The sequence below is a fragment of the Lutra lutra genome, chromosome 1, assembly GCF_902655055.1.
Source record: "Lutra lutra chromosome 1, mLutLut1.2, whole genome shotgun sequence".
In the NCBI taxonomy this organism is placed as follows: Eukaryota; Metazoa; Chordata; class Mammalia; order Carnivora; family Mustelidae; genus Lutra; species Lutra lutra.
The window spans coordinates 159,896,637-159,922,971 of NC_062278.1; the positions used below are offsets into that span (position 1 = coordinate 159,896,637).

A 26,335-nucleotide genomic window follows, 5' to 3' on the forward strand; every position below is an offset into this window, starting at 1 on the left:
CACTCATAAACATTCCACAGTAATTAAAGGAGTAAGCTTAGACCCTCCCTGAGACTCCCATTGTTTATATTGAAAATATTTTGCTTTGGTTATGATATTTCAGAGTTTATGCATTCAAAAAGATGTCTGGTTATGCTCAAATCCCTAGATAATCCATAAACTAGTGTATACTATCCAACTTGTTATCTTGGTTTAGGGTAAGTTGTTTTTCTATCTAAAAATCTCACCAGGGAATCTAATAGCTAGATCATTAAGTAGGATCTATTAGAATAACCACTAAAGATTTTAAAATTTAATTAGCTTACCAGACCTCATTTATATCTTGTTATGTCCAAATTTCTCCTGGGCACTTAGAGTCAGAAGGCCAAATATTGAATCATTTTCTTAACAGTGAAGTAATGAATAATGATTGTCCGAAATAAACTTAACTCATCATTTTGGTACTGGAAATTCACTTCTCAGTGTTAAATGTAATTGCCTTTTATTGATCATCTATGACAACAGGCATTTTAATACATATTTTATCTCTAATCCTTGCAACAACTCCATAGTCAGGTTGCAGATGAGAAAATGGAGCTTTTTTCTATATATTGCCCAAGGTCACACAGCTAGCTTGGCAAAAGTGGGATTTGAACACAACTGTATATGATTCTAAAATTTCCACCCTTACCTCTTATGTACCCTATAAGCATTTCTTCCTATTACATTAGGGTTAAATTCTGGAAAGGCAGACTCTAATGTTGACAGTCTATGTCCAGAGTGAGAAAGAAACCATAAGTAACCTCTTGAGCACCTTGTGACTATACAGCTTAGGTCACGTATTGTGAATATGAATTTATGGGTCTGTCCCTTTCTCTGGAGATGTTTCCAGGGGTCTTCCCATCCTCTGTATCACCAGTCCCTACTACAGCCCTTACTCCATGACTGGCACATAACAGGTACTCAATACACGCCTGGTGAAAGAATGAGTGAGGTACTGTCCATGGTCGTGGGGACACTCCGTTTCCCACAGTTCACTTGGATGAACACCTGCTCATCTTTCTTGAATCAATACCAGCATCATCTCCTCTGTGAAGTCCTCTTTGTAACGTAGTCCAGTCTCTCCACAGATGACTCTCCCCTTTGTGCTTCCACTGTAGCCTGGACAGTTGTCTCTTAGTCATTATGGCCCTTTTATGCAACTGTTGTTCTGCAAATCTATCTCTCCCACTAGTCTGAATACCCTTGAGGACAGGGTCCATGTCTTTTCTGTGTTATCTCTACTGCTTTAAGAAGTACCTGGTTCATAGTAGGTTCTCAACCTATGTTTGATGAATTAATCATGTACCCCAATCTGCTATTAACTCATCAAAGGACCCCAAGAAGAGAATATGTCAAGGGTCATGGTCATGCTTTCAGTATAATAAAGACCTTGCCAGGGGATTGCCTGGATCCCTTCTTAGCATCTTCTTTTTAGGGCAATGACTATGTCCCTTTATGTCTCCCTGTCTCTAGTAGGTTTTACAGTATCTACCACATAGTAGGCATTTAATTAAGCTTTGATGAATGGAAGGATGAATGAATGAGCCTCAAAAGCAATACATACCAGCCAATGTAGCATTTCAAATGTAATGGATCTGAAACAGTCTCACAAATCATCTGCCACCAGCCTGAAGCCACATAACCAAAAAAATCACTGCACAATGTAGCATTTACACGTAGGCTGCCTTTGGGGCAATGGAGGTTGTGAGCTGGTCCTGAATAAACACAGGCTGCACTGAAGAGCCATTGTGGGCACTGGTAGTTCTTACAAGTTCCTTTGGGGTCTGAAGTTGATTTGCAGCTGGAGCCAAGTCCCTGCCAAGCACCCCCCCTCCCAGCTTTTTTTGCAATTGAATTATTAACTAAAAGAAAACCATCCAGGGTGTAGCTGTTAGCAGTGAACTGCCAATGCTAGGAAATTTTTATTTTGTTTACTCAGAGTGTTTGCACCTAATCTAATGAAAAGTAGGAATGAGCCGGCAGAAAGCAATTCAGAAGCCCTGGCCCCAGAGGAAGACAGGCTTTGGACCTGACAGGAAGACCATTCCGTGCAGAAGCAGTGGGGCTGCAGGGCTACCCCTCAGAGTAAAGACTTTTTTCCAGGGATGTGTTATCACAGGTTACTGCTGTGCTGGCTTTTCAGGGACCAAGGGAGGATCCCCATGCTCCCATCTCCCAAATACCTCCAGAAGTGCCTGGTTTAATCCTGCAGCTTTCATGGAAGACTTTAATCCTGGTTGAGATGCAGATGCCGCTGAGAGGGACAACTCTGGAAAGGAATCAGCAGAACTGAGTTTAAGTGTGACTTTTGCAATTTATAATCCATCATGGAGACCTCACTTTACATCTCTGGTCTTAGTTTCTTTACCTATAAAATAGAGGTGATAATGCTATGTGACATTCAGGGTTTTTGAGATTGGAATTACTTGGTAAATCAAAACATTTGCTGCATATAAAATGATGATCCATAAGAATTTCTACGTGCATGGTACCTTAGCACATTGCCTTGCTCTGTAAAGCACATGAGGGCAAAGGCTGTGTCTTCCTCTACATCTGCAGCTTCTAGCTCAGGACATGGCACAGAGTAGGTGGCCAATAAAGGGTAGGTGAATTGAGCAAGGACAACTTGTGGCAGCAGGAAGCATAAATACACTCCAGTCTTCTATCATGTCTGATGTCCAAGATCCTCACTTCCTTAGGATCACAGAGAAACTGCTGAACTCCATCCTTTTGCTCTGGGTAAGCAGGGCACCTCCTGCTCAATTTCCAACGGACCCTCAGTCATTACCAAGATGACTGCTATTCTGGGGACCATTCATCCCAGATCTCCTTCAGATGGTCCATGCATTGTTAATAAAGAGTCCTATTGTACCCTTTGGTAAATGTACTTGTCAGGCTATGCACTGAAATCTTTATTTTCCAGAAAAATGGTCATTATGTACATGAAGCATGGTGACAAGACAGGGAAAAATCAGCCTAATAATGTGACATATTAAATATCTCTCATCTTAGCCCATATGTTGATTTTGCTTTTTGCTGAAGTATGGCAAATCATAGATATTTTAATATTTACCTCAAGAAATGGTGTTGATAGAAGGGTCCAAGATGCCTGGCCATCAGAAAACTAGATTCAGGGGGCGCTTGGGTGACTCAATTGGTTAAGCCTCTGCCTTCCTCTCAGATCATGATCCCAGGGTCCTGGGATCGAGCCCTGCATTGAGCCCCACATTGGGCTCCCTGCTCAGAGGGGAGCATGCTTGTCCCTCTCTCTTTGCTCCTCTGCACCTGCCACTCCTGCTCTTCCTCAATTGCTCTCTCTTTATGAAATAAATAAAGAAGATCTTTTTAAAAAAGGAAAAGAAAACTAGATTCCCCCTCTTAGACTGTCATTAAACATGTTGTTAGTTATTCTGTTGCCCTCTGTTTGTTGTTCAGTAAATTCCAGCAATGGAGAGATGACTGCTAAGCAGAATAATTAAAAGCCACTATTTTTCATTATATTATATATTAAGACAGCATATTCTCTTGTCTACTGACTTTGAAGAGGGCCCTGCCAGATAGTCTGTGTATGACTAAATGTTCAAATAAAAGGATTATTCTGTAGGTCCTTGGACTTGGTTTTTTAAGAAACTTCCTCTTCATTCATATGAAAAAAATAATAATATTGTCTAGAATGTATTTTAATTTTTTACATGAATGATATAATGTGTAATCAGCAAATTCCTTATTTTCTAAACAATTGGGTCTTGGTCTTCTATATTAGAACATACAGATCTTCCTCGTTCTTTTTGAATAGTACCACCAAATTCAGAATGATGGATAGGTAAGGTAAGGATTTGCTTTTTTATATGGTTACTAGTCAAAGGGTACTTTGGGATTTATATAACATTTTGATTATTCTATAAGGTGAATGATTTGTTTTGAGTTATATAATTAAACATTTGAAACATGAGTAGTTCTACTGGTGAAAAGGGCATTTTGGAGTACGAACAGAAGACCTTTGCGTAAGAGAGTGGTCACTTTGCCAGATAACTTCTTGGCATTTGGGGATTATTTTAAACATAGTGTGTTTCTTTTTTAAGAGAGTTTAAGTAATCTCTACATCCAATGTGGGGCTTGGTCCTGAGACAAGAGTTGCATGCTCCATTGACTGAGCCTACCAAGCACCCCAACATACTGTGTCTATGATAACTTACTCTGTGGCATTTCAAAAGAGCCCACTCCTTCATTTTTTCTCAGTAATTTGGTCAATATTACCAGCTAGTCAATCCATACAGTCTGTTCACTGGTAACAGGATCTTCCTCCAATACTGAGTCATTCTTTTCATCCATTTTTCCCTTTGGCTTCTGTAGGCACACATTGTGCATTTTTGTGGGACCTTGAAGCTGAAGTTAAAGGTCTTGTTGTTTTGTTTTTGTTTTAACACTGATCACCATAGTACCTATGCCCATTTATTTGGGGTGATGTTAACGCTGATCATTTGGTTAAGGTGGTATTGGTAAGAAAGAGTTTCCCCTTCTCCTCAGTTTATTTATTCAATTCAGTTATTCACTATGTTATTAGCTGCTTGATGCTGTCTGATACCAGAAGTTATTTATCAATAACATATCTACCTATCTCTATTTATGCCTATGATGTCTATTTCTGTCTCTATCTCGGGACATAAACAGGAAAACTTTAAGGGAATTTTCACTTCTGGTAATGGTGAAATAAATTAGATGAGTCTCTTTCTGAAAATGAGGACAACTTATTTTTTTTAACTTTTAAAAGATTTTTTCTTTATTTATTCAACAGAGAGAGATCACAAGTAGGCAGAGAGTCAGGCAGAGAGAGAGAGGGAAGCAGGCTCCCTGCTGTGCAGAGAGCCTGATGCGGGACTCGACCCCAGGACCCTGAGATCATGACCTGAGCTGAAGGCAGAGGCTTAACCCACTGAGCCACCCAGGCGCCCAATGAGGACAATTTAAAAACTTGCATAAAATTTGGTAATGTCTACTTACAGGCATCAAACAGCTAATAACATAATGAATAATTGAATTGAATAAGTAAAGGGCAACTCTTTCTTACCAACACCACCTTAACCAAATGTTCAACTCTAACGTCACCCCAAATAAGACTTGTTGACATCATGTACTCTTTTGTGCCATGCACTGAGGAGGAAACATAGCCTCTGTTGTATTCTTCCCCTACATCTATGGCCTCGATCTGATCATGAGAAAGTATCAGACAAACACAGGTTGAGGACCGTTCTAAAAAATACCTGATCAGTACCCTTCAAAAAGAATGTCATAATGGGCCCCTGGGGGGCTCAGTCAGTTGGATGACTGACCTTGGTTTTGGCTCAGGTCGTGATCTCTAGGTTGAGAGATCGAGCCCCCACCTGCGGCTCCATGCTCAGAGAGAAGTTGGCTTCCCCTCTCCCTCTGTGACCCCACCCATTCACACACACAGGTGCTTGCACTCATATGCGTGCTCTCTCTCTTTGAAATAAATAAATCCTTTTTAAAAAAGTATTAGGGTCATGAAAGAATGAAGAGGACTGAGGAATTGACACGGACAAGACAGGAAGACCAAATGCAATGTGAGATCTTGGATTTGACACTGGAACAGAAAAAGGACATCCGTGGAATACTGGTGAAACCTGAATAAGTTGCAGTTCAGTTAATAATATGGTAGCAGTGGTAATTTCTTAGCTTTGATAATTGCGCCATGATTATATAAGATGTCAGCATTAAAGGGAATGATAACATCTCTGTCCTATCTTTGCAACCCTTCAACAAGTCTAAAATTCATTTCAAATTAAAAAGTTTTTAAAATCATTATGCAATACAGTCAGCTGTGAGAGAAAAAACTAAAAAAGGCTTTGAAAACACAACACATAGTTGTTGGGACTTGTAAAACCCAAATAAATGGGTTGAATAACAGATTGGACACAGCCAAAGAGTAATTAGAGAACTAAATGTCAAGCTGAGATTATCTCTCGGCACACAGCACAATGAGATAAAAGGTGGAAAATATAGGGTTAGATAGACAAATCTTTTCTAGCATCCTATGGAGAGGTCCCACTATGTGTCTAATAAGAATCTCAGAGACAATGGAGAGTTACATCAGCACCATGTGTTGAAATAGAGTTTCTATCATGTTTCCCCAAAGAACATAAAGTTTGGCAATCAGCCACAGAGGAGAGTGACTTTGTGGACACTGGAGAAAAAAATATCCAAGATTAGATGCATCGAAGAGGGTAAGAGGAACAGCCTTACTTACCTGTGTCACCCACACGTCCCCCAAGGCTGCGTGGCTCCAGTGCCTAGAGAAACCTACTCAGCAGGTGATTTCTCCCATGGAAGAGAGTGAGTATGGGAGGTGCCAAAGAGAACCATTCCTTTCTTGCTCCATCCAGAATATGGAGGTGTGCTCCACAACTTGGGTGGGTGGGCGGGGGAGGACAAGGAGGGGCTGGCAAGAACAGCAGCCAGGGCACTCCACAGGATCAAAGAGACACAGATCCTACGGGCTGTTTTGTGGACTCCACTGTGAAGGCCCCCCACAAATTACTGAGGATGATTCACTTGTGGATCCCCCCAACTGGCATTTGGGTTTCCTCCTTATCCCATACCCCCAGCTCCACGAACTTCCCCCAATCCACATCACCACCCCCAGCCACCTCCCTATGTGACACCTAAGGGCAGTGAGCATGAGTGCAAATGGTTACTGAGCACATGCAGGAAGCCAGCCAAATTATTTTTGCATTCTGTGATGATAGCTTGATTATCATTGGTGATTGATTACTTTGCTGGAATTGATGTGTTAATGTTAATACTGAGGATTTTCACATCTATGTGTATAAGTGAGATTGCCTTCTGTTTAGTTGTTATTCTTTTGCTGTCTGTATATGTCTAATTTTTATGACAGATTTTTCCAAACTCACAAAATCAGTTAGTGTTCCATGTTTTCTGTGCTCTGGAATATTTTATGTAAGAATATTTTTCTGTTCCCTAAAGTTTTTGCAAAACTTGTTTGTAACATCATTGGATACATTTGGGAAGTTTCCCAGGTCTTTCCATTTCTCATGTGACTAGTTGTCTTTTTATGTTTTCTATACTTCCTTTACTTTTTTTGAAATACACAATTTATTTTTGAAATTTACAACTTTATAGAAAAATGACTATTTTCATCTGAGGTTTCAAATTTATTAGTGCAAAATTATTCCTATTATTACGTATTGTTCTTCCCATACAATGTCCTTAATGCTTTTATATGTACCTTCTCCCTTTTTTACTTGATCAGTATTATCTGGAGTTATCTATTTTACAAATCTTTTAAAAAAACCAGAGTCTGGTTCTATTCAACTCTAATTTTCTCCCTGTGATGAATTTCTGCCTTTATAGTATTTTTTAATTAATAGACTCTATTTTTTAGAGCTGTTTTAGGTTTATGCAAAAATTGAGGGGCACCTGGGCAGCTCAGTTGGTTAAGCATCTGGCTCAATTTCAGCTCAGTTCATGATCTCAGGGTTGTGGGATCAAGATTGGTGTCCAGCTCTGAGCTGGGCGTGGAGCCTGCTTGGGATCCTCTCCCTTTCCTTCTACCCCTTCACTCCTCTCCCTCTCCTAAAAAAAAAAAAAAAAAAGAAAAAGAAAGAAAAAGAAAATTTGAGCAGACAACACAAAGTTCACATATACTTTCTATCTCCTGCCCACCCTCATCCCACCCCACTCCATCCCCTCACAATTTCTCCCATTATTAACATCCTGTGTTACTGTGGTACATTTGTTACACCTGATGGACCAATACCTTATTATTAACTGAAGTCTGTAAGTCTGTACTTTACATTAGGCTTCATCCTTTTTTTTTTTTTTTTAAAGTAGGCTTTACGCCCAATGTGGAGCCCTATACCAGGCTTGAACTCACAACCCTGAAATCAAGACCTGAGTTGAGATCAAGAGTCCCATGCTTGAAAGAATTGAACCACCCAGGTGTCCTGAGTCTTTTTTTTTTTTTTTTAAGATTTTATTTATTTATTTACAGACAGAGATCACAAGTAGGCAGAGAGGCAGGCAGAGAGAGGTGGAAGTAGGCTCCCTGCTGAGCAGAGAGCCTGATGCGGGGCTCGATCCCAGGACCCTGAGATCATGACCTAAGCCAAAGGCAGAGGCTTTAACCTACTGAGCCACCCAGGCGCCCCCCCCCCCTTTTTTGGAAGTAAGTATAGTTGACACACAATGTTACATTAGTTTCAGGTTCATAACATAGTGTTCAGACAAGTCTATACTTTGTGTTATTCTTGCCATAAGTGTGGCTACCATCTCTCCCCATACAATGCTATTACAATATTATATTGTTGGCTATATTCCCTTTGTTGTACCTCCATCCAGTCATCGCCATGGCTTACTCATTCTATAATTGGAAGCCTGTACTTTCTTTCACTTATTTTGCCCATCTCCCCACCTTCTTCTCCGGCAACCACCTGTTTGTTTTCTTTATTTATGTGTCTGTTTCTGCTTTCTTGCTTGTTAGTTTTTTTCCCCAGAGTCCACATATAAGTGAGATAATATCGTATTTATCTTTCTCTGTCTGACTTATTTCACTTAGCATAATAAAGACTTCACTTTTGTGTTGTATAGTTTTAAGGGACTTACAAATGTTTTTCATGTGTCCACCATAACAGTACCATATGGAACAGTTTCACTGCACTAAAAATCCCCTGAGCTCCCCCGAACTCCTGGCAACCACTGATCTTTTAACTGTCTTTTTTTTTTTTTTTAAGATTTTATTTATTTATTTGACAGAGAGAGAGAGAGCACAGTAGAGGGAGCAGGAGAGGGAGAAGCAGGCTCCCCACTGAACAGGGAGCCCGACGTGGGACTCAATCCCTGGACCCTGGGATGAGGCCTTGAGTTAGAGGCAAACGCTCAACCAACTGAGCCACATAGGTGCCCCCTGATCTTTTAACTGTTTTTATACTTTTGCCTTTCCAGAATGTCATATACTTGGAGTCCTATAGTATGTAAGCTATTCAAATTGGTTTCTTTCACTTAGCAATATACATTAAAGATTCTTCCATATCTCTTCATGGTGGTCATAGCTCATTTCCTTTTATGCTAATAACATTTCATTGAATGGATGTAGCACGGTTTGTCCACACACCTATCGACGTGCATCTTGGTTGCTTCCAAGTTTGGGCAATTATGAATAAAAGTGCTATAAGCTTCATATGCAGGTTTTTGTGTAGACATAAGTTTTTGACTCATTTTAGTAAATACCAAAGAGTAGAACTGCTGAGTCAACAGTAAGAGTATGTTTAATTTTATAAGAAACTGCCAACCTGTCTTCAAAGTGGCTTTATCATTTTGCATTCCCAACAGTTCCTGTTGCTCTACAGCTTAATTCACTTTTTATTATTCTAATAGGTATATAGTGGTATCTCACTGTTAATGTTAATTTGCAATTCCTGTATGACATATGATGTTCAGCATCTTTTTATATTCTTATTTGTCATCTGTATATCTTCTTTGGTGAAGTGTCTGTTCAGATCTTTTGCACATTTTTTAATTGGGCTGTTTTATTGTTGAATTTTAAAATTCTTCATGTATTTTGGATACAAGTTCTTCATCAGATAGGTGTTTTGTAATATATTCTCCCAATGTGTGACTTATCTTTATCTTTTCATTGTCTTAAAACTGCCTTCATTTTACTAATTTTTTCTTCAACATACTTTAGGTTTGTGTACTTTTTCTAGTTTATTCAGATTTGTTTCAGTTGTTTTTTATTTAATGATTTAATAATAAAATTTCTTCTGCTCCATTAGCTGATTCCCACAAGTATTTGTAAGTATTACTTCATTTTCTTTAGTTCTAAATATTTTTATTTCAATTTTATTTCATCTTTCAAGTATGATTGATTCAAATCTGCCTTTTAGCTTGTAAATTTATGGTTATGCTTTGTCATTTGTCTAGTTTTATTGTACCATGGTCAGTGAATATAGTCAGTAGGATATTTTAAAAGAATTTCAAGCAACATCCTTGATGTCCTGCTAAGATTAATTTTGGGCAAGGATATCATGCTGCACAACTCTGGGGGTACTAATTATATTTTAATTTATGTGTCTAATGCTCCTCAGGTTCATAGTGTTTAGACTTTATAACTCTCCCCGATTAAGGAAACATTTTTGTTTTTGAAAAAATGTGCATCTTAGTCACATTTGTCAATTTTTATGTTATATAATTTAAGGCTATGTTGTTAATGGAATAACACTGAGAGTCCAGAAATAAACCTACACATCTACGGTCTATTGATTTTCACTGGGGTGCCAAGATCATTCAATGGGGAAGATAAAAGTATTTTCAAGAAATGGTGCTGGGATAACTGGATATCAGCATGCTAAAGAATGAAGTTGGAACATTACCTCACATCATGTAAAAAATTAACATAGGTCAAAGATCTAAATATAAAACCTAAAAGCTATTAGAAGAAAACCTATGGATAAATCTTCATTACCTTGGATTTGGCAAAAGATTCTTAAAGTATGACCCCAAAAGCCCACACAATGAGAGAAAAAAGGACAGCTATCCTGGGCGCCTGGGTGGCTTAGTCATTAACCGCTTGCCTTTGGCTCAGGTCATGATCCCGTGGTCCTGGGATCACACCCCACATCAGGCTCCCTGCTCAGTGGGAAGCCTGCTTCTCCCTCTCCCAGTTTCCCTGCTTGTGTTCCCTCTTTCACTGTGTCCATCTGTCAATAAATAAATAAATAAATATTTTAATTTTATATTACTTTATTTTTTATTTACTGAGCCTAATGCAGGGCTCAGTCCCAGGACCCCAGGATCATGACCTGACCCAAAGGCAGACACCTGGTTAACTGAGTCACCCCAGCACCCCTGCTAGCAGAATTCTTGCTGGGAAGACCAGTTCTTGCAAGGGACCCATTCTTGGAGCTCTCTACTTTACTAATTCCATGTCACTTGTCTTGCAAGTACTTTGGAAAACAGTTTGGTACTATGTGGTAAATCTAAAGATATACAAAGCAGAAATTCTATTTCTTGTTATTTACCCTAGATCAGTTATTCTCAACTGGGGTAATTTTGCTTCTCTAGTAACATACAGAAATGCCTGGAGACATTTTTGGTTTTCACAACTGAGGTCACGCCACTAACATGTGGTGGGTAAAAGCCATGGAGGCTGCTAAACCTCCTACAATAATTCATAGGATAGTTCCCTCTCACCCTGTTCCCCCACCATCGCAACAAAAATTATCTGTCCCTAAATATCAAAATTGCCAAGAAACCCTCATCTAGAGAAATGAGTACTCACAGGCCCAGGGAAAATGCTCACAACTGCATTGTTTTATAATAGTCCTAAACAGGAAGTGATGCAAGCAACCCAAATGCCCAACAGTTGAAAGGATATATTCTTGTACATACATTCAATGCAATGCCTTATAGAAATGAAAATTAATGAGCTATAAAAACTATATAAAGAAGAGCAAGAAAATGTTTTTCATAAATATTAAGATAGTGGTCATTGGATGGGGGTTACTATTGGGAAAGGACACATGAACTCTTGAAGGCTTTTGGCAATGTTCTATTTCTTGAACTAGATGGTGTTTACATAGGTGTTCACTTTATAAAAACTGTACATTTATATTTTACTACTTATATGTATATTTCATATTATAATAGATAAAATTTAAAATTACAGTTTTTCAGGATGCCTGGGTGGCTCAGTCAGTTAAGCGGCTGCCTTTGGCTCAGGTCATGATCCCAACGTCCTGGGATCGAGACCCACATCAGGCTCCTTACTCTGCAGGGAGCCTGCTTCTCCCTCTGCCTCTGCCTGCCACTCTGCCTGTACTTTCTCTATCTCTCTGACAAATAAATAAATAAAATCTTTTAAAAAAGTAAAATAAAATTACAGTTTTTCTTCTATCACACTCCCTACTTTGACAGATCATATTCTTTTTTTTTTAAGTATTTTATTTATTTATTTGACAGAGACACACAGAGAAAGGGAACACAGCAGGGGTAGTGGGAGAGGGAGAAGCAGGCCTCCTGTGAAGCAGGGAGCCTGATGTGGGCCCCAATCCCAGGACCCTGGGATCATGACCTGAGCCAAAGGCAGATGCCCAATGACTGAGCCACCCAGGTGCCCTGACAGGTCATATTCTTACTTGTATCTTCAAACTGACCATCCAGTCTGAGAATATATGTTTGTTCTTTCAATCAATCATCAATATTGAATAACCACTATAAGCAGAAACTATTCTAAACAGGAGGAACACAGAGAGGGAACAACATAGACATCTTGCATTCCAGGGTGAAGAGACAGGCTATAATTAATATACCAAAAATTGTGAAAGATATTTTAGGGGGCATTAGATATTTGAAAACAGGACAGATATAAGAGAGGTTATAAAGACTGTGGTGAGAAAGAGTAACCAGGGTGAGATATTTCAGATTGAATGGTCAGTGAAGGCTTCGGTGAAGATGACATTTGAGGAGATAAGTGACCTGTTTCAAACCAGGAAATGGGCAGTGTGAAGTTCTAGAGGAATAATATTCTAAAAAAACAAAGGAGTTTGTTGCTGAGGCTCTTAAGTAGCAAAGTGTCTTACATGTTTGAGGAACCTCAGGAAATAAAGCATGTTTAGTGTGGATTGGATGAGGGAAGAGTGGTAGGAGATGAAGTTAGTGCAGGAGGCAAGATCTCCATCAGGGGGAGTTTGGATCTTTTTCCTAAGTGCTATGGGAAGCCACTGAAATACTGCAGACTGTAGGAGAGAAGACAGGTGGCATGGAGACTAACTTAGGCAAGAGATGATGGTGACTGTGAGGTGGAGATCGTGACAAATGGATAGACTCAGGATTTATTTAAAGATAGAGCCCAGAACATGAGGTATGAGGGAAAGAGAAAATCAAGGATGATTCCTAGGGTTTTTTCCTGAACAGCCAAGGAGAAAGAGGGAACTTTTGCTGGGATGAAGAAGATTGGAGAGTGAGTATGACATTTGAATCAAGGAGCTGAGATGCCCTTCAACAGATGAATGGATAAAGAAGATGTGATTCATATATGTAGTGGTAGATGACTCAGCCATAAGAAAGTATGAATACCTACCATTTGCATCCACAGGGATGGAACTGGAGGGGATTGTGCTACACAGTGAACTAAGTAAAGCAGAAAAAGTCAATTATCATACGGTTCCACTCATATGTGGAACATAACGAATAGCTTGAAGGACCACAGGGGAAGTGAGGGAAAACTGAATGGGAAGAAATAAGAGGAAACCATGACAAAGTCTGGACTCTGGGGAAAACACAGAGGGTTACAGAAGGGAGGGAGGTGGGGGGATGGATAACCCAGTGATGGGTATTAAGGAGGGCACATGATAAGCACTGGGTGTTATATGCAACTAATGAATCATTGAACACTATATCACAAACTTATGATGTACTATATGCTGGCCAAGTGAACATGAAACAACAACAACAGTCTTATTTGGGCTATGTTAAGTTTTCAGATACCTGTTAGAAATTCAAAGGGAGGTGTCCCGATTGGCTGTTGAACATGTCTCCATAGATTTTAATATGCCAGATTTGCGGATATCTAATGTTCCCTTCAACCATATTAAACACATCCAACAAATTGAGAATTGATTTAATAAATTAGAGCATACACACACAATGCTATTCCATGAATTGGCATGCAAAGATAATTTTTAAAAGAAGTAGGTTATAAAAGTGTGGACGGTTTGCTTTCACTTTAAAGAATACAATATATTATAATGTACATTTCACTGGAAGCCGATAAACTAGGATATAAGCTGTAGTTACCTGTGCTGGGATTTAGTGTGGTTTTATTCTTTCTAATTCTTGCTATCATTAGTTTAAAATGTCTTTAATAATCACGTATTACCTGTGTAATCTGTTTCTTAAAGTAAATCCACAAAGGTCTCTTCCATCTGGGCAGCCTGCGGCGGGGGGTATCTGTCAGGTGAGGGATGTCAAGGTGATCAGGCTGATGATGGTCCAGATGCAGAGTGTACGAGGTCTTGAGGCCCCGCCCAGGAGCAGAGGCAAGGATGGGAGGGGGGCGTGGGGGCGGTCCAATGGCACCGCCCTGCACATCACGTGCTCGACAGCCGCCAATGGCCGTCTCCGAGCCCACCTTGGGAACGGGGCGGGGCGCCCAGCTGGCGTCACCATGACAACGGGCGTTGCCGGCGGCTTGTGACTTCGGGCTGTGGGCGCGCTCGCAGCTCTTCGGCCATGGTGAGTCTGGGGCCCCAGCGGGTTGGGCCGCCCCGCCCTTCCCCGCCCGGGCCGAACCCCCGCGCGGCCCCTGCTCGTTCCGGCGGGCGGCGCCGGGGTCGCGGAGAGGCCGGGCTGCGGCCTGCGGGACTGCGGGGCAGGGCAGGACTGGGCGGGCCCGGGGGAGGGGGAGCCCCGGGGGACCCGGAGCGCCCGCCCTGCCCTGGGGCGCCGGCGACGTAGCCTTCTCTGCGTTGAAGGTCTGGGCCTCCGCTGGGACCCCTGTGGGCCGCGGGACAGCGTGACGCTTTTTGGTCCCGGCGAGCCTGGGAAGCCACCCAGAGGGTGTGGTGATTTTTTGTTTTTTGTTTTTTTTTGTTTGTTTGTTTTGTTTTTTGAGAGGGGATCTATGTATCATATATTTGTATTAACACTATTTTGCAGTCTGTGTGCTACCTTTTTTCTACGCAATTATATATAAATAATACAATACATAGTAGGTATTTCTTTAAAATTCATCATTGACAGGATTTTTAGCGTGTGGTGGAATTTAAATATGTAATTTGGATTTTCCCTTCTCCTCTTCAAAAAAATGGGGGCACTAAACTGGAGGTTTTCCCTGTGCACAGCCCTTTAAGGGATTTAATTAGTAATTAGTACATTGTAAACGTCTTAATCACTACTTTTTTGAAAAAACTTGAGAGCGAGTGGGCATACCACCTGGCCCCCATTAAGCTCGTTTTTAACACCTGACTTGAAGACTCAGCTGAAGTGTTGGCTTGACTAGACAGGATTCATGGATTGCTGACCAAAGGTGTGATTTCTCGGGAGGCCTCCAAAGGGTGTAAAAGAAGAGAGGAGCTGGACTCTGTTGGGGACACACCTTTGATCTAGAATATTTGAGAGGGGTTTGGGGCGGATTATAAAGAAATGCCTGGCTTTAAGAAACAGTTCTTTTTAAAAAATCACTAGTGTAGATTTACTCTTTTTCTACAGTGAAGTGCTAATAAGCTGAGAAGGTGGGGGGTCTCCCCAAGTGTCAATTGGCCTGGAGAGAAAACCTACCATTTGGAACCCTGGCAGACTTTTCTTCTCTTTTCTTTTTTTATAACTAGGGGGAGGCATGATGGGAAGAGAAGGTGGCTGGTCTGTATCTATCATTGGCTCTGAAAAAACAACTGCCAGATGTGTGGCCTTTTGATAGTAGTGGGGGGAAAATTACCCACAAATAACAGAAATGTGGTCTTTATTTTGTGTATGTTTCTTTTTAATTCTGAATTGGTTTAAGTGACAAATTAATGGAGCCTCACAAGAGTTTTGGAAAATGAATTTACAAAAATCTGAGTGTTGTAAATATTGCAAAATGTTATATGTTATATGTGAGAAAAGCTCTTACAATTATAGCAAAGAGAAAGGAAGAATATTCCGGATTTAAATTTTCATAGGTCTCTGAAGTCTTCTATTCCTCCTGTTGCCCATTTTTCTTTTTCTTCTCTCCTTCCATCCTGACCCACAGTCCACCTTGATTCACTATTGTGCATTTTAGAGTTTTACTTACTTTAAAAGCATTCTACTATACTTGTGTACTAGTGGTTGGTTTGCTAAACTTACAAACTTTTTTTGCTTTTTATCTGTTTTTAAGCATTAAGAATTTCATTCATGGAAGGGATCTAATTTATGATGAACTGATGCCTGGGCTCCAGCAAGAGTGGGGAATGGTTAGTTGTATAGGAGGGGGAATGAGGAAGCTGCCTATGTAATCCCCAGAACTGTATTCAGTAACATCACTGTTCATTGAATGCTTGAATCTAAGCATACAACTTTAGCAGTTGATATGAATAACTTTGCACATAAATTTGGAACTCTGCTTAACTATCAATGAAAATTTCTTCAATTAAGCCACTAATTTCTGTTCTATAATGACAGCTGGCATTTATTATGTACATTCTAAGTGAGATATTTTTCTATGCACCTCATGTATCTTATTTAACCATCACAGCAACCCTATGAAGAAGATACCATTTCCCCATTTTAGAGATGAGGAAATCGAGGTGCAGAAGAGTAACTTGCCCAAGTCACCCAGCTGATAAATTAAGGGAGATTTCAAAACCAGGCAGATTGTTTCAGAACCTGCTTATGGAAACACTAGATTATACTATAATATATAGTGCATCAGTGTTATGTTCCCCCAATATTTATGCCAGGTATATGTTAGGAAATTTGTTTCCTATTTGGATTTTAATATTTTTGAGCACTTAACAATACTTGTATTTATTCCTGGCCCTAAGCTAGATGCTACAGAGCAGGGTAGTCATGCCTAGTCTTCTCTCCTCTTACTTTTCCCTCCCCTTTTTCACAAAGATGAAGAGAAATTAATAAAGACAGATTGTTGAATTGGGGTTCATACTCATGGCTGTAATAGCATTGAAAGTTTCTCCTATCATTTCACTTTGCTTTCAGGGATTGACACATACTTTTTGTGAATCACAAAGACCAGTGTTTTACATAAAGCCATTTAGAGTTGGAGGATGAATATATTTTAAAAAATAAAATTCTATTGTCTGAGATTTTTCCTGATAGTAATTTTAACATATATTTCAGTTGTATATTCTAAAATGGTTTCCAGAAGACACCAGTTTGATTCATATGGATCAGAATATACATTGGGATACCTTTTGTCATATTTTTGCTGTTGCCTAATACTTTAGCTTATAAGGCAGATGTTTTTTTTTCCGGAAGTATAACATTGTATCATTACTCTTTTTCCCATTTAACTTGTTCACTTGGACTTTCTGGCTATTTCGGTACTTCTCTTTCTGTGTTTATCTGTGGTTACGACTTCTCAGAGGTGTTGGGAAGCACAAGGCAGGGGGAGCTTTGCAATAAAATATACCAAGGTTTACAGACAGTTTTGGTCTCTTGTCACATGGATAGTTTAGAGAGCTAATATGCTTATAGAATGAGATCTATGTCAAAAGATCATAAAAAGAATACATTTTCCTTCTATTAGTAATATTGGTCTCCCTTTGGTCTGCACTGCGCTGGGGATGAAGCGTAATTTTTAGAACTGTAACAATAACTTTTTTATAGAGCCCTTTGACATTGTCCAGTTTAGGCTGATCACTTCACATTTATCTCATTTAATCCTTCCACATCCCTCTGAGATTGACATTATTATGCCCATTTAGCAGACCCAGATTGATGAGGTAATTTGTCCAAGGCCATGTAAGTGAGTGGCAGAGCCTGGATTTGAAGTCAACCAGTATGTCTCTAAAGTCTGGCATCTTAACCATTATACCTTGGCCTCTTTCCAAACTAAAGATTGTTCCCAGTGTCTAGCATGAATGTACTTTGCCAAGATTAAGGTCTTCGTGTTTTATTGGCCTGAGCCAGCAAGCTCTTTTTTATTTTATGACAAACTCTATTTTTTTTTTTTTAAGATTATTTACTTATTTGACAGAAACAGAATGAGAGAGGGAACACAAGCAGTGGGAGTGGCAGAAGGAGAAGCAGGCTTGCCACTCGATCCCAGGACCCTGGGATCATGACCTGAGCCAAAGGCAGATGCTTTAACTACTGAGCCACCCAGGTGCCCCACAAACTCTCTATTACGATGTTGTTTAATGACATCCTGTGGGATTACTTGGCTACCCTCCTTCCCCTGCCTTAAGAGGGCAGACAACCAAAGCTCAAATATGGCCAGCCGTGGGTTGGGCTACACTTTTACTTTTGCCTTCCCTGCCACATTTTGTGTCTCTCACCTCTAACCTCTACCCTCGACTACTACCACCTTCAGCACAGGGGTGGCTATGAGAGGGTTGTAAGAAAGCAGAATAGGGCAGTTTTTGGGAAAATTGTGTGGAGTCAGAATTGAGGTTCAAACCCAGCCTTTTGAGTTTTCAGTGCTGCCCCTATAATTGTCTTTCCATTAAATTTTCTGTTCTGTGTGTTTTCTATCCAGCAAATGTTTGTTGTGGGCTACTGGGTGCCAGTCACTGTTGTAGGCAGTGGGTGTCCAGCAATGACACAGGCAGGCTCTGCTCTCAGGGAGCTTACGTTGGGGTGGCAGGAAGACATAATAAACATACAGATAAGGTTGGTGAAAGTTGCTTTGGAGAAAACTAAAGCTGAGTGAGAGAGAAAGGAAGTTTTTAGGGCGGATGAGAGAGTGGATGAGAAGGAGGGAGGAGTTGCTTTTTATATAGAGTGTAATGGAAGGCCTCTCTGATAAGATGACATTTGAGCAGAGTCTATCTCATGGGAATGCCTGGAGTAGGCCATTTTATGAGAGGAACCAAATGCAAAGGTCCTGAGGCGAGATCATCCCAGGTGTGTTGGAGGAACTGCAAGTAAATCAGTATGGCTGGAGTGTTGTAAGACGGGTGCATAGTAGGAGGTAAGATCAAAGTAGTTAGGCCAAATCACATAGGATTTATAAGCCATTTGAAGAACTTTGTCTTTCCTTTTGTGGAAGGGGGAAGCGATTGGCAGGGTTAAGAAGAATGACATAATACAACTTTTAAAAGGACCATTCTGTCTGCTCTGTGGAAAATACATTTAGGGTATGAGTGAGGGGGAGGAAGGACAAAAACAGAGGACACTAGATAGACATTATTACAGAAATCCATAGGATCGTTGATGGATTTGTTGTGAAATAGAGAAGAAAGGCAAGGATGATTTCCATGACTTAAGCCTGAGGGATAGGAAGGAGTTGTCATCTACTAAGATGAAGGACCAGGGGAGGAGTAAATTTAGGGTATGGATAAAGAAAACAGGAGTTAGTTTGGGACTTGATGAATTTGTGACATTCATTAGACATGTAAAATCTAAAGACACAATTAGTCTTTCAGAAACTGTGATGGTATATATTTTAAAAACACAGACTTAATTGTATCTTGAAGTACTAGATTTGAAGGAGACTTCTGAGTTTCTGTTGCACAGGTCCCTTCAATTTACAAACTAGAAATACTGAAAGGGTAAATGACTCAGACAAATCGCCTTTTTACTACTGTTGTGCAGTATAAAGAACTCCTTTGTGCATGCAAAGAACTTCTAGACTTGGAGTCAGGAAATATAAGTTTAAATTACAGTTGTTTCTTTAAGTTTTAAACCTTTGCAAGTTATTTATCTGCTCCAGGTCTGTTTTCGTCATCGAAAGGGGTGAGAAAGACTCCTACTTTCTGTGAGGATGTCGCAAGTTGCAAAAGTTAGACGTTGTTTGCACTGTAATAATGAGAAAGGTGAGGAAGCTAGAAAATGGTAGTTCTCTAAAAAATCACCAGAGAGCTGAGGACACAAAGACATCTAAATAAATTAAAAATCCAGAACATAATGAGCCTTCCCAGAAAAAAAGGAGACACATAGATACTTCCATTTATGGTGGGACAGCAGGAGGAAGAAGAATCTTCTACAAACCAGTGAAGAGAAACCAGCCAAACCTTCATTGACTGCATGTGGGCTGGAGTGACAATTTGGAATTTTGAAGAGCCCCAGCCACAGAGTAGGGCTTCACCCACCTGCCGCCCCTTTCCCATGGACCTTCACTGAGTTTAAGAATATAGTATGCTGGGGCGCCTGGGTGGTTCAGTGGGTTAAGCCGCTGCCTTCAGCTCAGGTCATGATCTCAGGGTCCTGGGATCGAGTCCCGCATTGGGCTCTCTGCTCAGCAGAGAGCCTGCTTCCCTCTCTCTCTCTCTCTCCTGCCTGCCTCTCCGTCTACTTGTGATCTCTCTCTGTCAAATAAATAAATAAAATCTTAAAAAAAAAAAAAGAATATAGTATGCTGGAGGCTGGGGTCAGGGAAAGAGAGCTAAGAATGATCCCGAGATGGGTGGACTCTGTTAAAGAATGGAGGGAGGACTGGAGAGTTAATACAAATCTCTCTGAGGCACTAGGGACTTTTACCAAGTATAAAGCAGGGTTACCACAGGCCGGGGCGTGGCGGGAGAGCTGACCAATATCCCTCTGTGACTATCCAGGTTTTCACTGAGAACAAGGCAACAGCCTCTCAGAAGGTGGAATCAGAGCACAGGGTAGAGAGAGACAGACAGATCTTAAGGCACAGACAGTGAAGGGTGCTTTGTGCAGAGCAAAGACAGCTCCCAGCTGGCAGCAAGAATGCAAAAATAGGGAAAAATCTCTTGAGTTCAAAAGCAAGCAACTGAGTTGTACAGCTCAGAGATGTGTGAAGTTTCACCACTGCTCAGATCCTGACTTCTCCTGAAGGTTAAGTTCTCATCTCACCCTAAATGTTTTTAAGCCATTCTTAAACTGAATCTAATAAATGCTAAAAACAAACAAATAAATAAATAAATAAATAAAATAAAAAAATCTCAAACCCAGCTCAACCATAGATTAAAAGGATTTAGTTCCCTTTACCTCCCCATCTCTACCATAACCTAATTAAAGAAGGAGCTGCCCTTTGTGGAGGTAAATTAACTGGGTTTTTTAAATTCAAGTATCATTGACATAAAACAATGTTAGTTTCAGATGTATAACATAATGATTCAGTATTTGTATATACTGAGAAACAATTACCACAGTAGGCACAGTTAATATCCATTGCCATATAAGTTAAAAATTTTTTTTCTTGGGACACCTGGGTGGCTTAGTCTGTTGAGCATCTGCATTCAGCTCGGGTCATGATCCCAGGGTCCTGGGATCAAGTCCCAGATCGGGCTCCTTTCTGGGTAGGGAGTCATCTTCTCCCCCTGCTTGTGTTCTCTCTCTTCCTCTCTCACAAATAAGTTAATCTTGAAAAAAAATTTTTTCTTGTGAAGAGAACTTTTAAAATCTACTCTCTTAGCAACTTTCAAATATATGCCATACAGTATTATTGTAGTCATCATGTCGTACTTACATCCCTGTGACTTATTTATTTTCTTTTTTTTTATTTTAAAAAATATTTATTTATTTGACAGAGAGAGAGATACAGTGAGAGAGGGAACATAAGCAGGGGGAGTGGGAGAGGGAGGTTTGTACCTTTTGACCACTTTCACCCACTTTGCCCCCTCCCCACCCCTGGGAACCACAGTCTGTTCTCTATATCTATCAGGTGTGTGTGTTTTATTTAAATTCCATATATATATGAGATCATAGGATATTTGTTTTTCTCTATGTGAATTATTTCACTTAGCATAAATAGGATTTATACCCTCTAGATCCATGTTGTTGCAAATGGCAAGATTTCCTCCTTTTTATGCTGAATAATATTTGTATTATATTGCATAATGGTATTTATTATATTGTATAATACATATATATACCACATTTTCTTATCCATTCATCCATCCGTTGTCACTTAGGTTTTCTATATCTGGGCTATTGTAAATAATGCTGCAGTGAACATGGGGGTACAGTTATCTTTTCAGGTTGTTTACCTTTTCTTCAGATAAATACCCAGAAGTAAATCTGGATCATAGGGTGGTTCTATTTTGAACTTTTTGAGGACCTCCAGATTGTTTTCTACAGTGGCTGCACCAGTTTACATTTCCACCAACAGTGTGCAAGATTCCCTTTTCTCCACATCCTTGCCAACACTTGTTACTCCTTATCTTTTTAATAATAGCCATTGTGACAGGTGAGGTGATCTCATTCTGGATTTAATTTGTATTCCCTAATGATTAATGATGTTGATTGCCTTTGTACAAGTTGGCCATCTGTGTGTCTTCTTTGGAAGAATGTTTGTTTAGATCTGCCCATTTTTTAAATTAGATTTTTTTGGGGGGGGGCTACAGAGTTGTATGAGTTCATTGTATATTTTAGCCCTTAACCACTTACCAGATAAAGATTTGCAAATATTTTCTCCTATACAGTAGGTTCATTTTTGTGAAGGTGTCCTTTGGTGTGCAACAGTTTTTTTTTTTTAAATAGTTTGATACAGTTCCACTGTTTACTTTTGCATTTGTTGCCTTTGTTTTGGTGTCAACCCAAAAAACTGTCTCCAAGCTATTGTCAAGGAGCTAACTGCCTGTGTTTTCTTGTAGGAGTGTTCCGGTTTCAGGTCTCACTTTCACTCTTTAATTCATTTTTAGTTTTGTGAATGGTGTAAGATAGTGGTCCAGATTCATTCTTTTGCATGTGGCTGTCCAGTTTTAGCAACACCACTTATTGAAGACTGTTCTGTCACCACTGTATATTCTCTGTTTGTCATAGATTAATTGATCAGGTATGCATGAGTTTGTTTCTATGCTCTCTAGTCTATCCTGTTGATCTATGTGTTTGTTTTTATGCCAATACCATGCTGTTTTGATTATGCTATCTTTGTAGTGTAGTTTGAAATCTGGGATTATAATACCTACAACTTTGTTCTTCTTTCTCAAGATTACTTTGGCTCTTTGGAGGCTTTTGTGGTCCACATTAATTTTGGGATTCTTTGCTCTAGCTCTGTGAAAAGTATTACCAGTATTTTGATAGGTATGGCACTGAATCTGTAGATTGCTTTGGGTAATGTGGACATTTTAGAATAGTAATTCTTCCAGTCCATGAAGCATGGTATATTTTTCCATTTACTTTTGTCATCTTCAATTTCTTTCACAACTGTCTTACAGTTTTCAGAATACAGGTCTTTAACCTCCTTGGTAAATTTATTCCTAGGTATCTTATTATTTTTGATGTAATTGTAAATGGGATTGTTTTCTTAACTTCCTTTTGTTTGTTATTAATGTATAGAAATGCAACTGATTCCTCTATTGATTTGGATCCTTTACTGAATTGAAACTTTACCAAATTAATTTACTCTAATAGTGTTTGGTGGAGTCTTTAGGATTTTCTATAAATAGTATAATGTCATCTACAAATAGAGACAGTTGTACTTCTTCCTTTCCAGTTTGGATGTTTTTATTTTTCTTGTCTGAGGGCTGTGGCTAGGACTTCCAGTACTATTTTGAATAAATGTGGTGAGAATAGACATTTCTTTCTTGTTTCTGATCTTAGAGGAAAAGGTTTCAGCTTTTCACTATTAAGATGTTAGCTCTGGGTGTGTCATATATGATCTTTGTTACGTTTATGTTGCCTCTAAACTTTGTTGAGAGTTTTTCTCATGAGTTGATGTCAAATTTTTGTCACATGCTCTTCCTGTATGGAGATGATCATATGATTTTTATGCTTTGTTTTGTTAATGTGCTGTTTCACATTGATTTCCAGATGTAGAACCACCCTTGCATCTCTAGAATAAATCCTACTTGACTGTGGTGTATGATTCTTCTGATGTATTTTTTAATTTAGTTTGCAATATTTTGTTGAGGATTATTGCATCTGTGTTCATCAGAGATATTGATCTTTGATTTTCTTTTTTGTTACTGTATTTTTGGTTTTGGTATCAGTGTAATACTGACCTTGTAGAATGAATTAGAGGCATTCCTTTGCCTCCTGCTTTTTGAAATGGTTTGAGAAAGATAGGTAGTAACTCTTCTTTAAATGTTTGGTAGAATTTACCTGGGAAACCATCTGGTCTTGGACTTTGGTTTGTTGGGAGTTTTGTTATTGATTCAGTTTCATTACTGGTAATCAGTCTGTTCATATTTTGTATTCCTGATTTAGTCTTGGAAGATTGTATGTTTCTAGAAATTTATGCATTTTTTCTAGGTTGTCAAGTTTTTTGACATGTAATTTTTTGTAGTAGTCTCTCATAATCATTTGTACTTGTGAGGTGTGGGTTCTAACTTCTCTACCTTCATTTTTATGTTTTTTTCTTCTCTCTCTCATTGATGTCTCTGATTAAAGGTTTACCAAATTTAGCTTTTCAAAGAATCAGCTCTTAGTTTCATTGATTATTTTTTCTACTTTTGTCTCTCATTTATTTCTGTTCGATCTTTATTATTTCCTTCCTTCTAACTTTGGGCTGTGTTCTTTTTCTAGTTCCTTTAGGTACAAGTTTAGATTGTTTTTGGAGATTTTTCTTATTTCTTCAGTCAGTCCTATATCATATAATCTGTCCTCTTAAAACTGCTTTTACTGCATCTCTAAGATTTTGAACTGTTGCATTTCCATTTATATTTTTCTTTAGAATTTTTAATTTCCTCTCTGATTTCTTTTTTGACCCACGGATTATTTAGCAGCATGTTGCTTAGCCTCAAAGTATGTGTTTTTTTTTCCAATTTTTTTTCTAGTTCATACCACTATGATTGGAAAGGATGCTTGATATGATTTCAGTCCTCCTAAGTTGATTGAAATTTTTTTTGTGGCTTCACATGGGAATGCAACCTGAAAAATATCTCATGTGCACTTGAAAAGAAGGTATATTCTGCTGTTCTGATGGAATGTTCTGTAGTATTTGTTATGTCCATCCTGCCTAATGTGTCATTCAAAGGCATTGTTTTTCTTAACTGATTTTTCTGTCTGGATGATCTACCCAGTAATGCAAGTGATATGTTAAAGCTTCCGTTATTATTGTATTGCTGTCTTTTTCTGTGTCAGTTAAGAATTGCTTTACATATTTAGATGTCTCTGTGTTGTGTGCATAGTTATTTACAATTTATATATCCTCTTGTTGGGTTTGATCCCTTTATCACTATGCAGCAATACTCTTTTTTTGGCCTTTTATTACAGTCTGTTTTAAGGTCTGTTTTGTCTACTCTCAGTATTGCTACCCCATCTTTTTTTTCTACTTCCACTTCCACAGCCTATTTTTTTCCCCATCCCTTCACTTTCAGTCTGTACGTATCTTTAGATTTGTAGTGAGTCTCTTTTAGGCCGCATATAAATTTTTTTTAATCAATTCATTCTTCTGTCTTTTGAATGGAGCATTTAGTGTGTTTACATTTTAAGTGATTATTGATAGGTATTACTTACTGCCATTTTCTTAATTTCTGGTTGTTTTTTTAGTTTCTTGTTCTTTTCTTCTCTTGCTCTCTTCCCTTGTTTGATGACTTTCTTTAGTATTATGCTGGATTCTTTTTTCTTTATTTTTTGTTTCATAGGTTTTTGGTTTGGTTACCATGAAGTTCATGTAAAACATTTTATATATATAACAGTCTATATTAAGTAAACTGTTGTTTAAGTTTGAACACATTCTATAAGCACTACATTAATCCTCCACATTTTATGTATATGATGTTATATTGTATATCTTTTTAATTTAGTGGATCTCTTGACTGATTTTTTAGATATAATTGATTTTATACTTTTATCTTTTAATCCTCATTTTAGCTTTATAAGTGATTAATCTTCTACCTTTACTGTAAGTTTGCTTTGATCAGTGAAGTTTTTTTCCTTTCCTTCCCTCTACTTACTGCCTTTTCTTTTCCATTTATTTATTTTTTTTTAAGATTTTATTTTATTTGAACAGAAAGAGATCACAAGTAGGCAGAGAGGCAGGCAGAGAGAGAGAGAGAGAGAGGAGGAAGCAGGCTCCCTGCTTAGTAGAGAGCCTGATTGTGGGACTTGATCCCAGGACCCTGGGATCATGACCTGAGCTGAAGGCAGAGGCTTAACCCACTGAGCCACCCAGGTGCCCCTCTTTTCCATTTAAAAAGTCCCTTTAACACTTCTTGTAAGGCCAGGTTAGTGTGATGAATTACTTTAAGTTTTGTTTTCTGGAAAACTCTATCGCTCCCCAATTCTGAATGATAACTTTGCTGGGTAGAATATTCTTGGTTGTAGGCTTTTTGCTTTCAGCACTTTGACTATTTCATGCCACTTCTTCTGGCTTGCAAAATTTCTGCTGAAAAAAATCATCTTGTAGCTTTATGGGATTTCCCTTGTACTTAACAGTTTACTTTTCTTTTGCTGCTTTGAAGATCATCTTTCATTTTACCATTCTAATTATTATGCGATTTAGTGCAGACTATGTTGGGTTCATTTTGTTGGTGCTTTCTGTGCTTCCTTCGACTGGTACCTTTTTCCTTCCCAGGTTAGGAAAGCTTTCAGCTATTATTTCTTCAAATAAGTTTTCTGTTCTTTCTCTATCTACTTCTGGGACTCTAAAATGTGAATGTTTAGCATACTCAGTGTTAATCCCAGAGGTCCTTAAACTATCCTCATTTTTAAAGTTCTTTTTTCTTTTTGCTGTTTCATCTGGTTGCTTTCCACTCCCCTGCTTTTTAGGTTGCTGATCTATTCTTCTGTA

General features: G+C 39.0%; 1 protein-coding gene across 5 annotated transcripts in view; it reads left to right on the forward strand.

Annotated features, from left to right (window-relative positions):
- The first annotated feature begins 14,202 nt into the window (after positions 1-14,202).
- Positions 14,203-26,335, forward strand: part of FBXL2 (F-box and leucine rich repeat protein 2) — a 152,795-nt gene continuing 140,662 nt past the window's right edge. For 4 of the 5 annotated variants that reach the window (XM_047741532.1, XM_047741542.1, XM_047741535.1 and 1 more), the window contains exon 1: positions 14,203-14,289. In XM_047741532.1, the coding sequence (XP_047597488.1) occupies positions 14,287-14,289 (3 nt within the window). In that variant the 5' untranslated portion in view covers positions 14,203-14,286. The remainder of the gene's footprint in view (positions 14,290-26,335) is intronic. The other variant, XM_047741565.1, reaches the window with a different exon arrangement.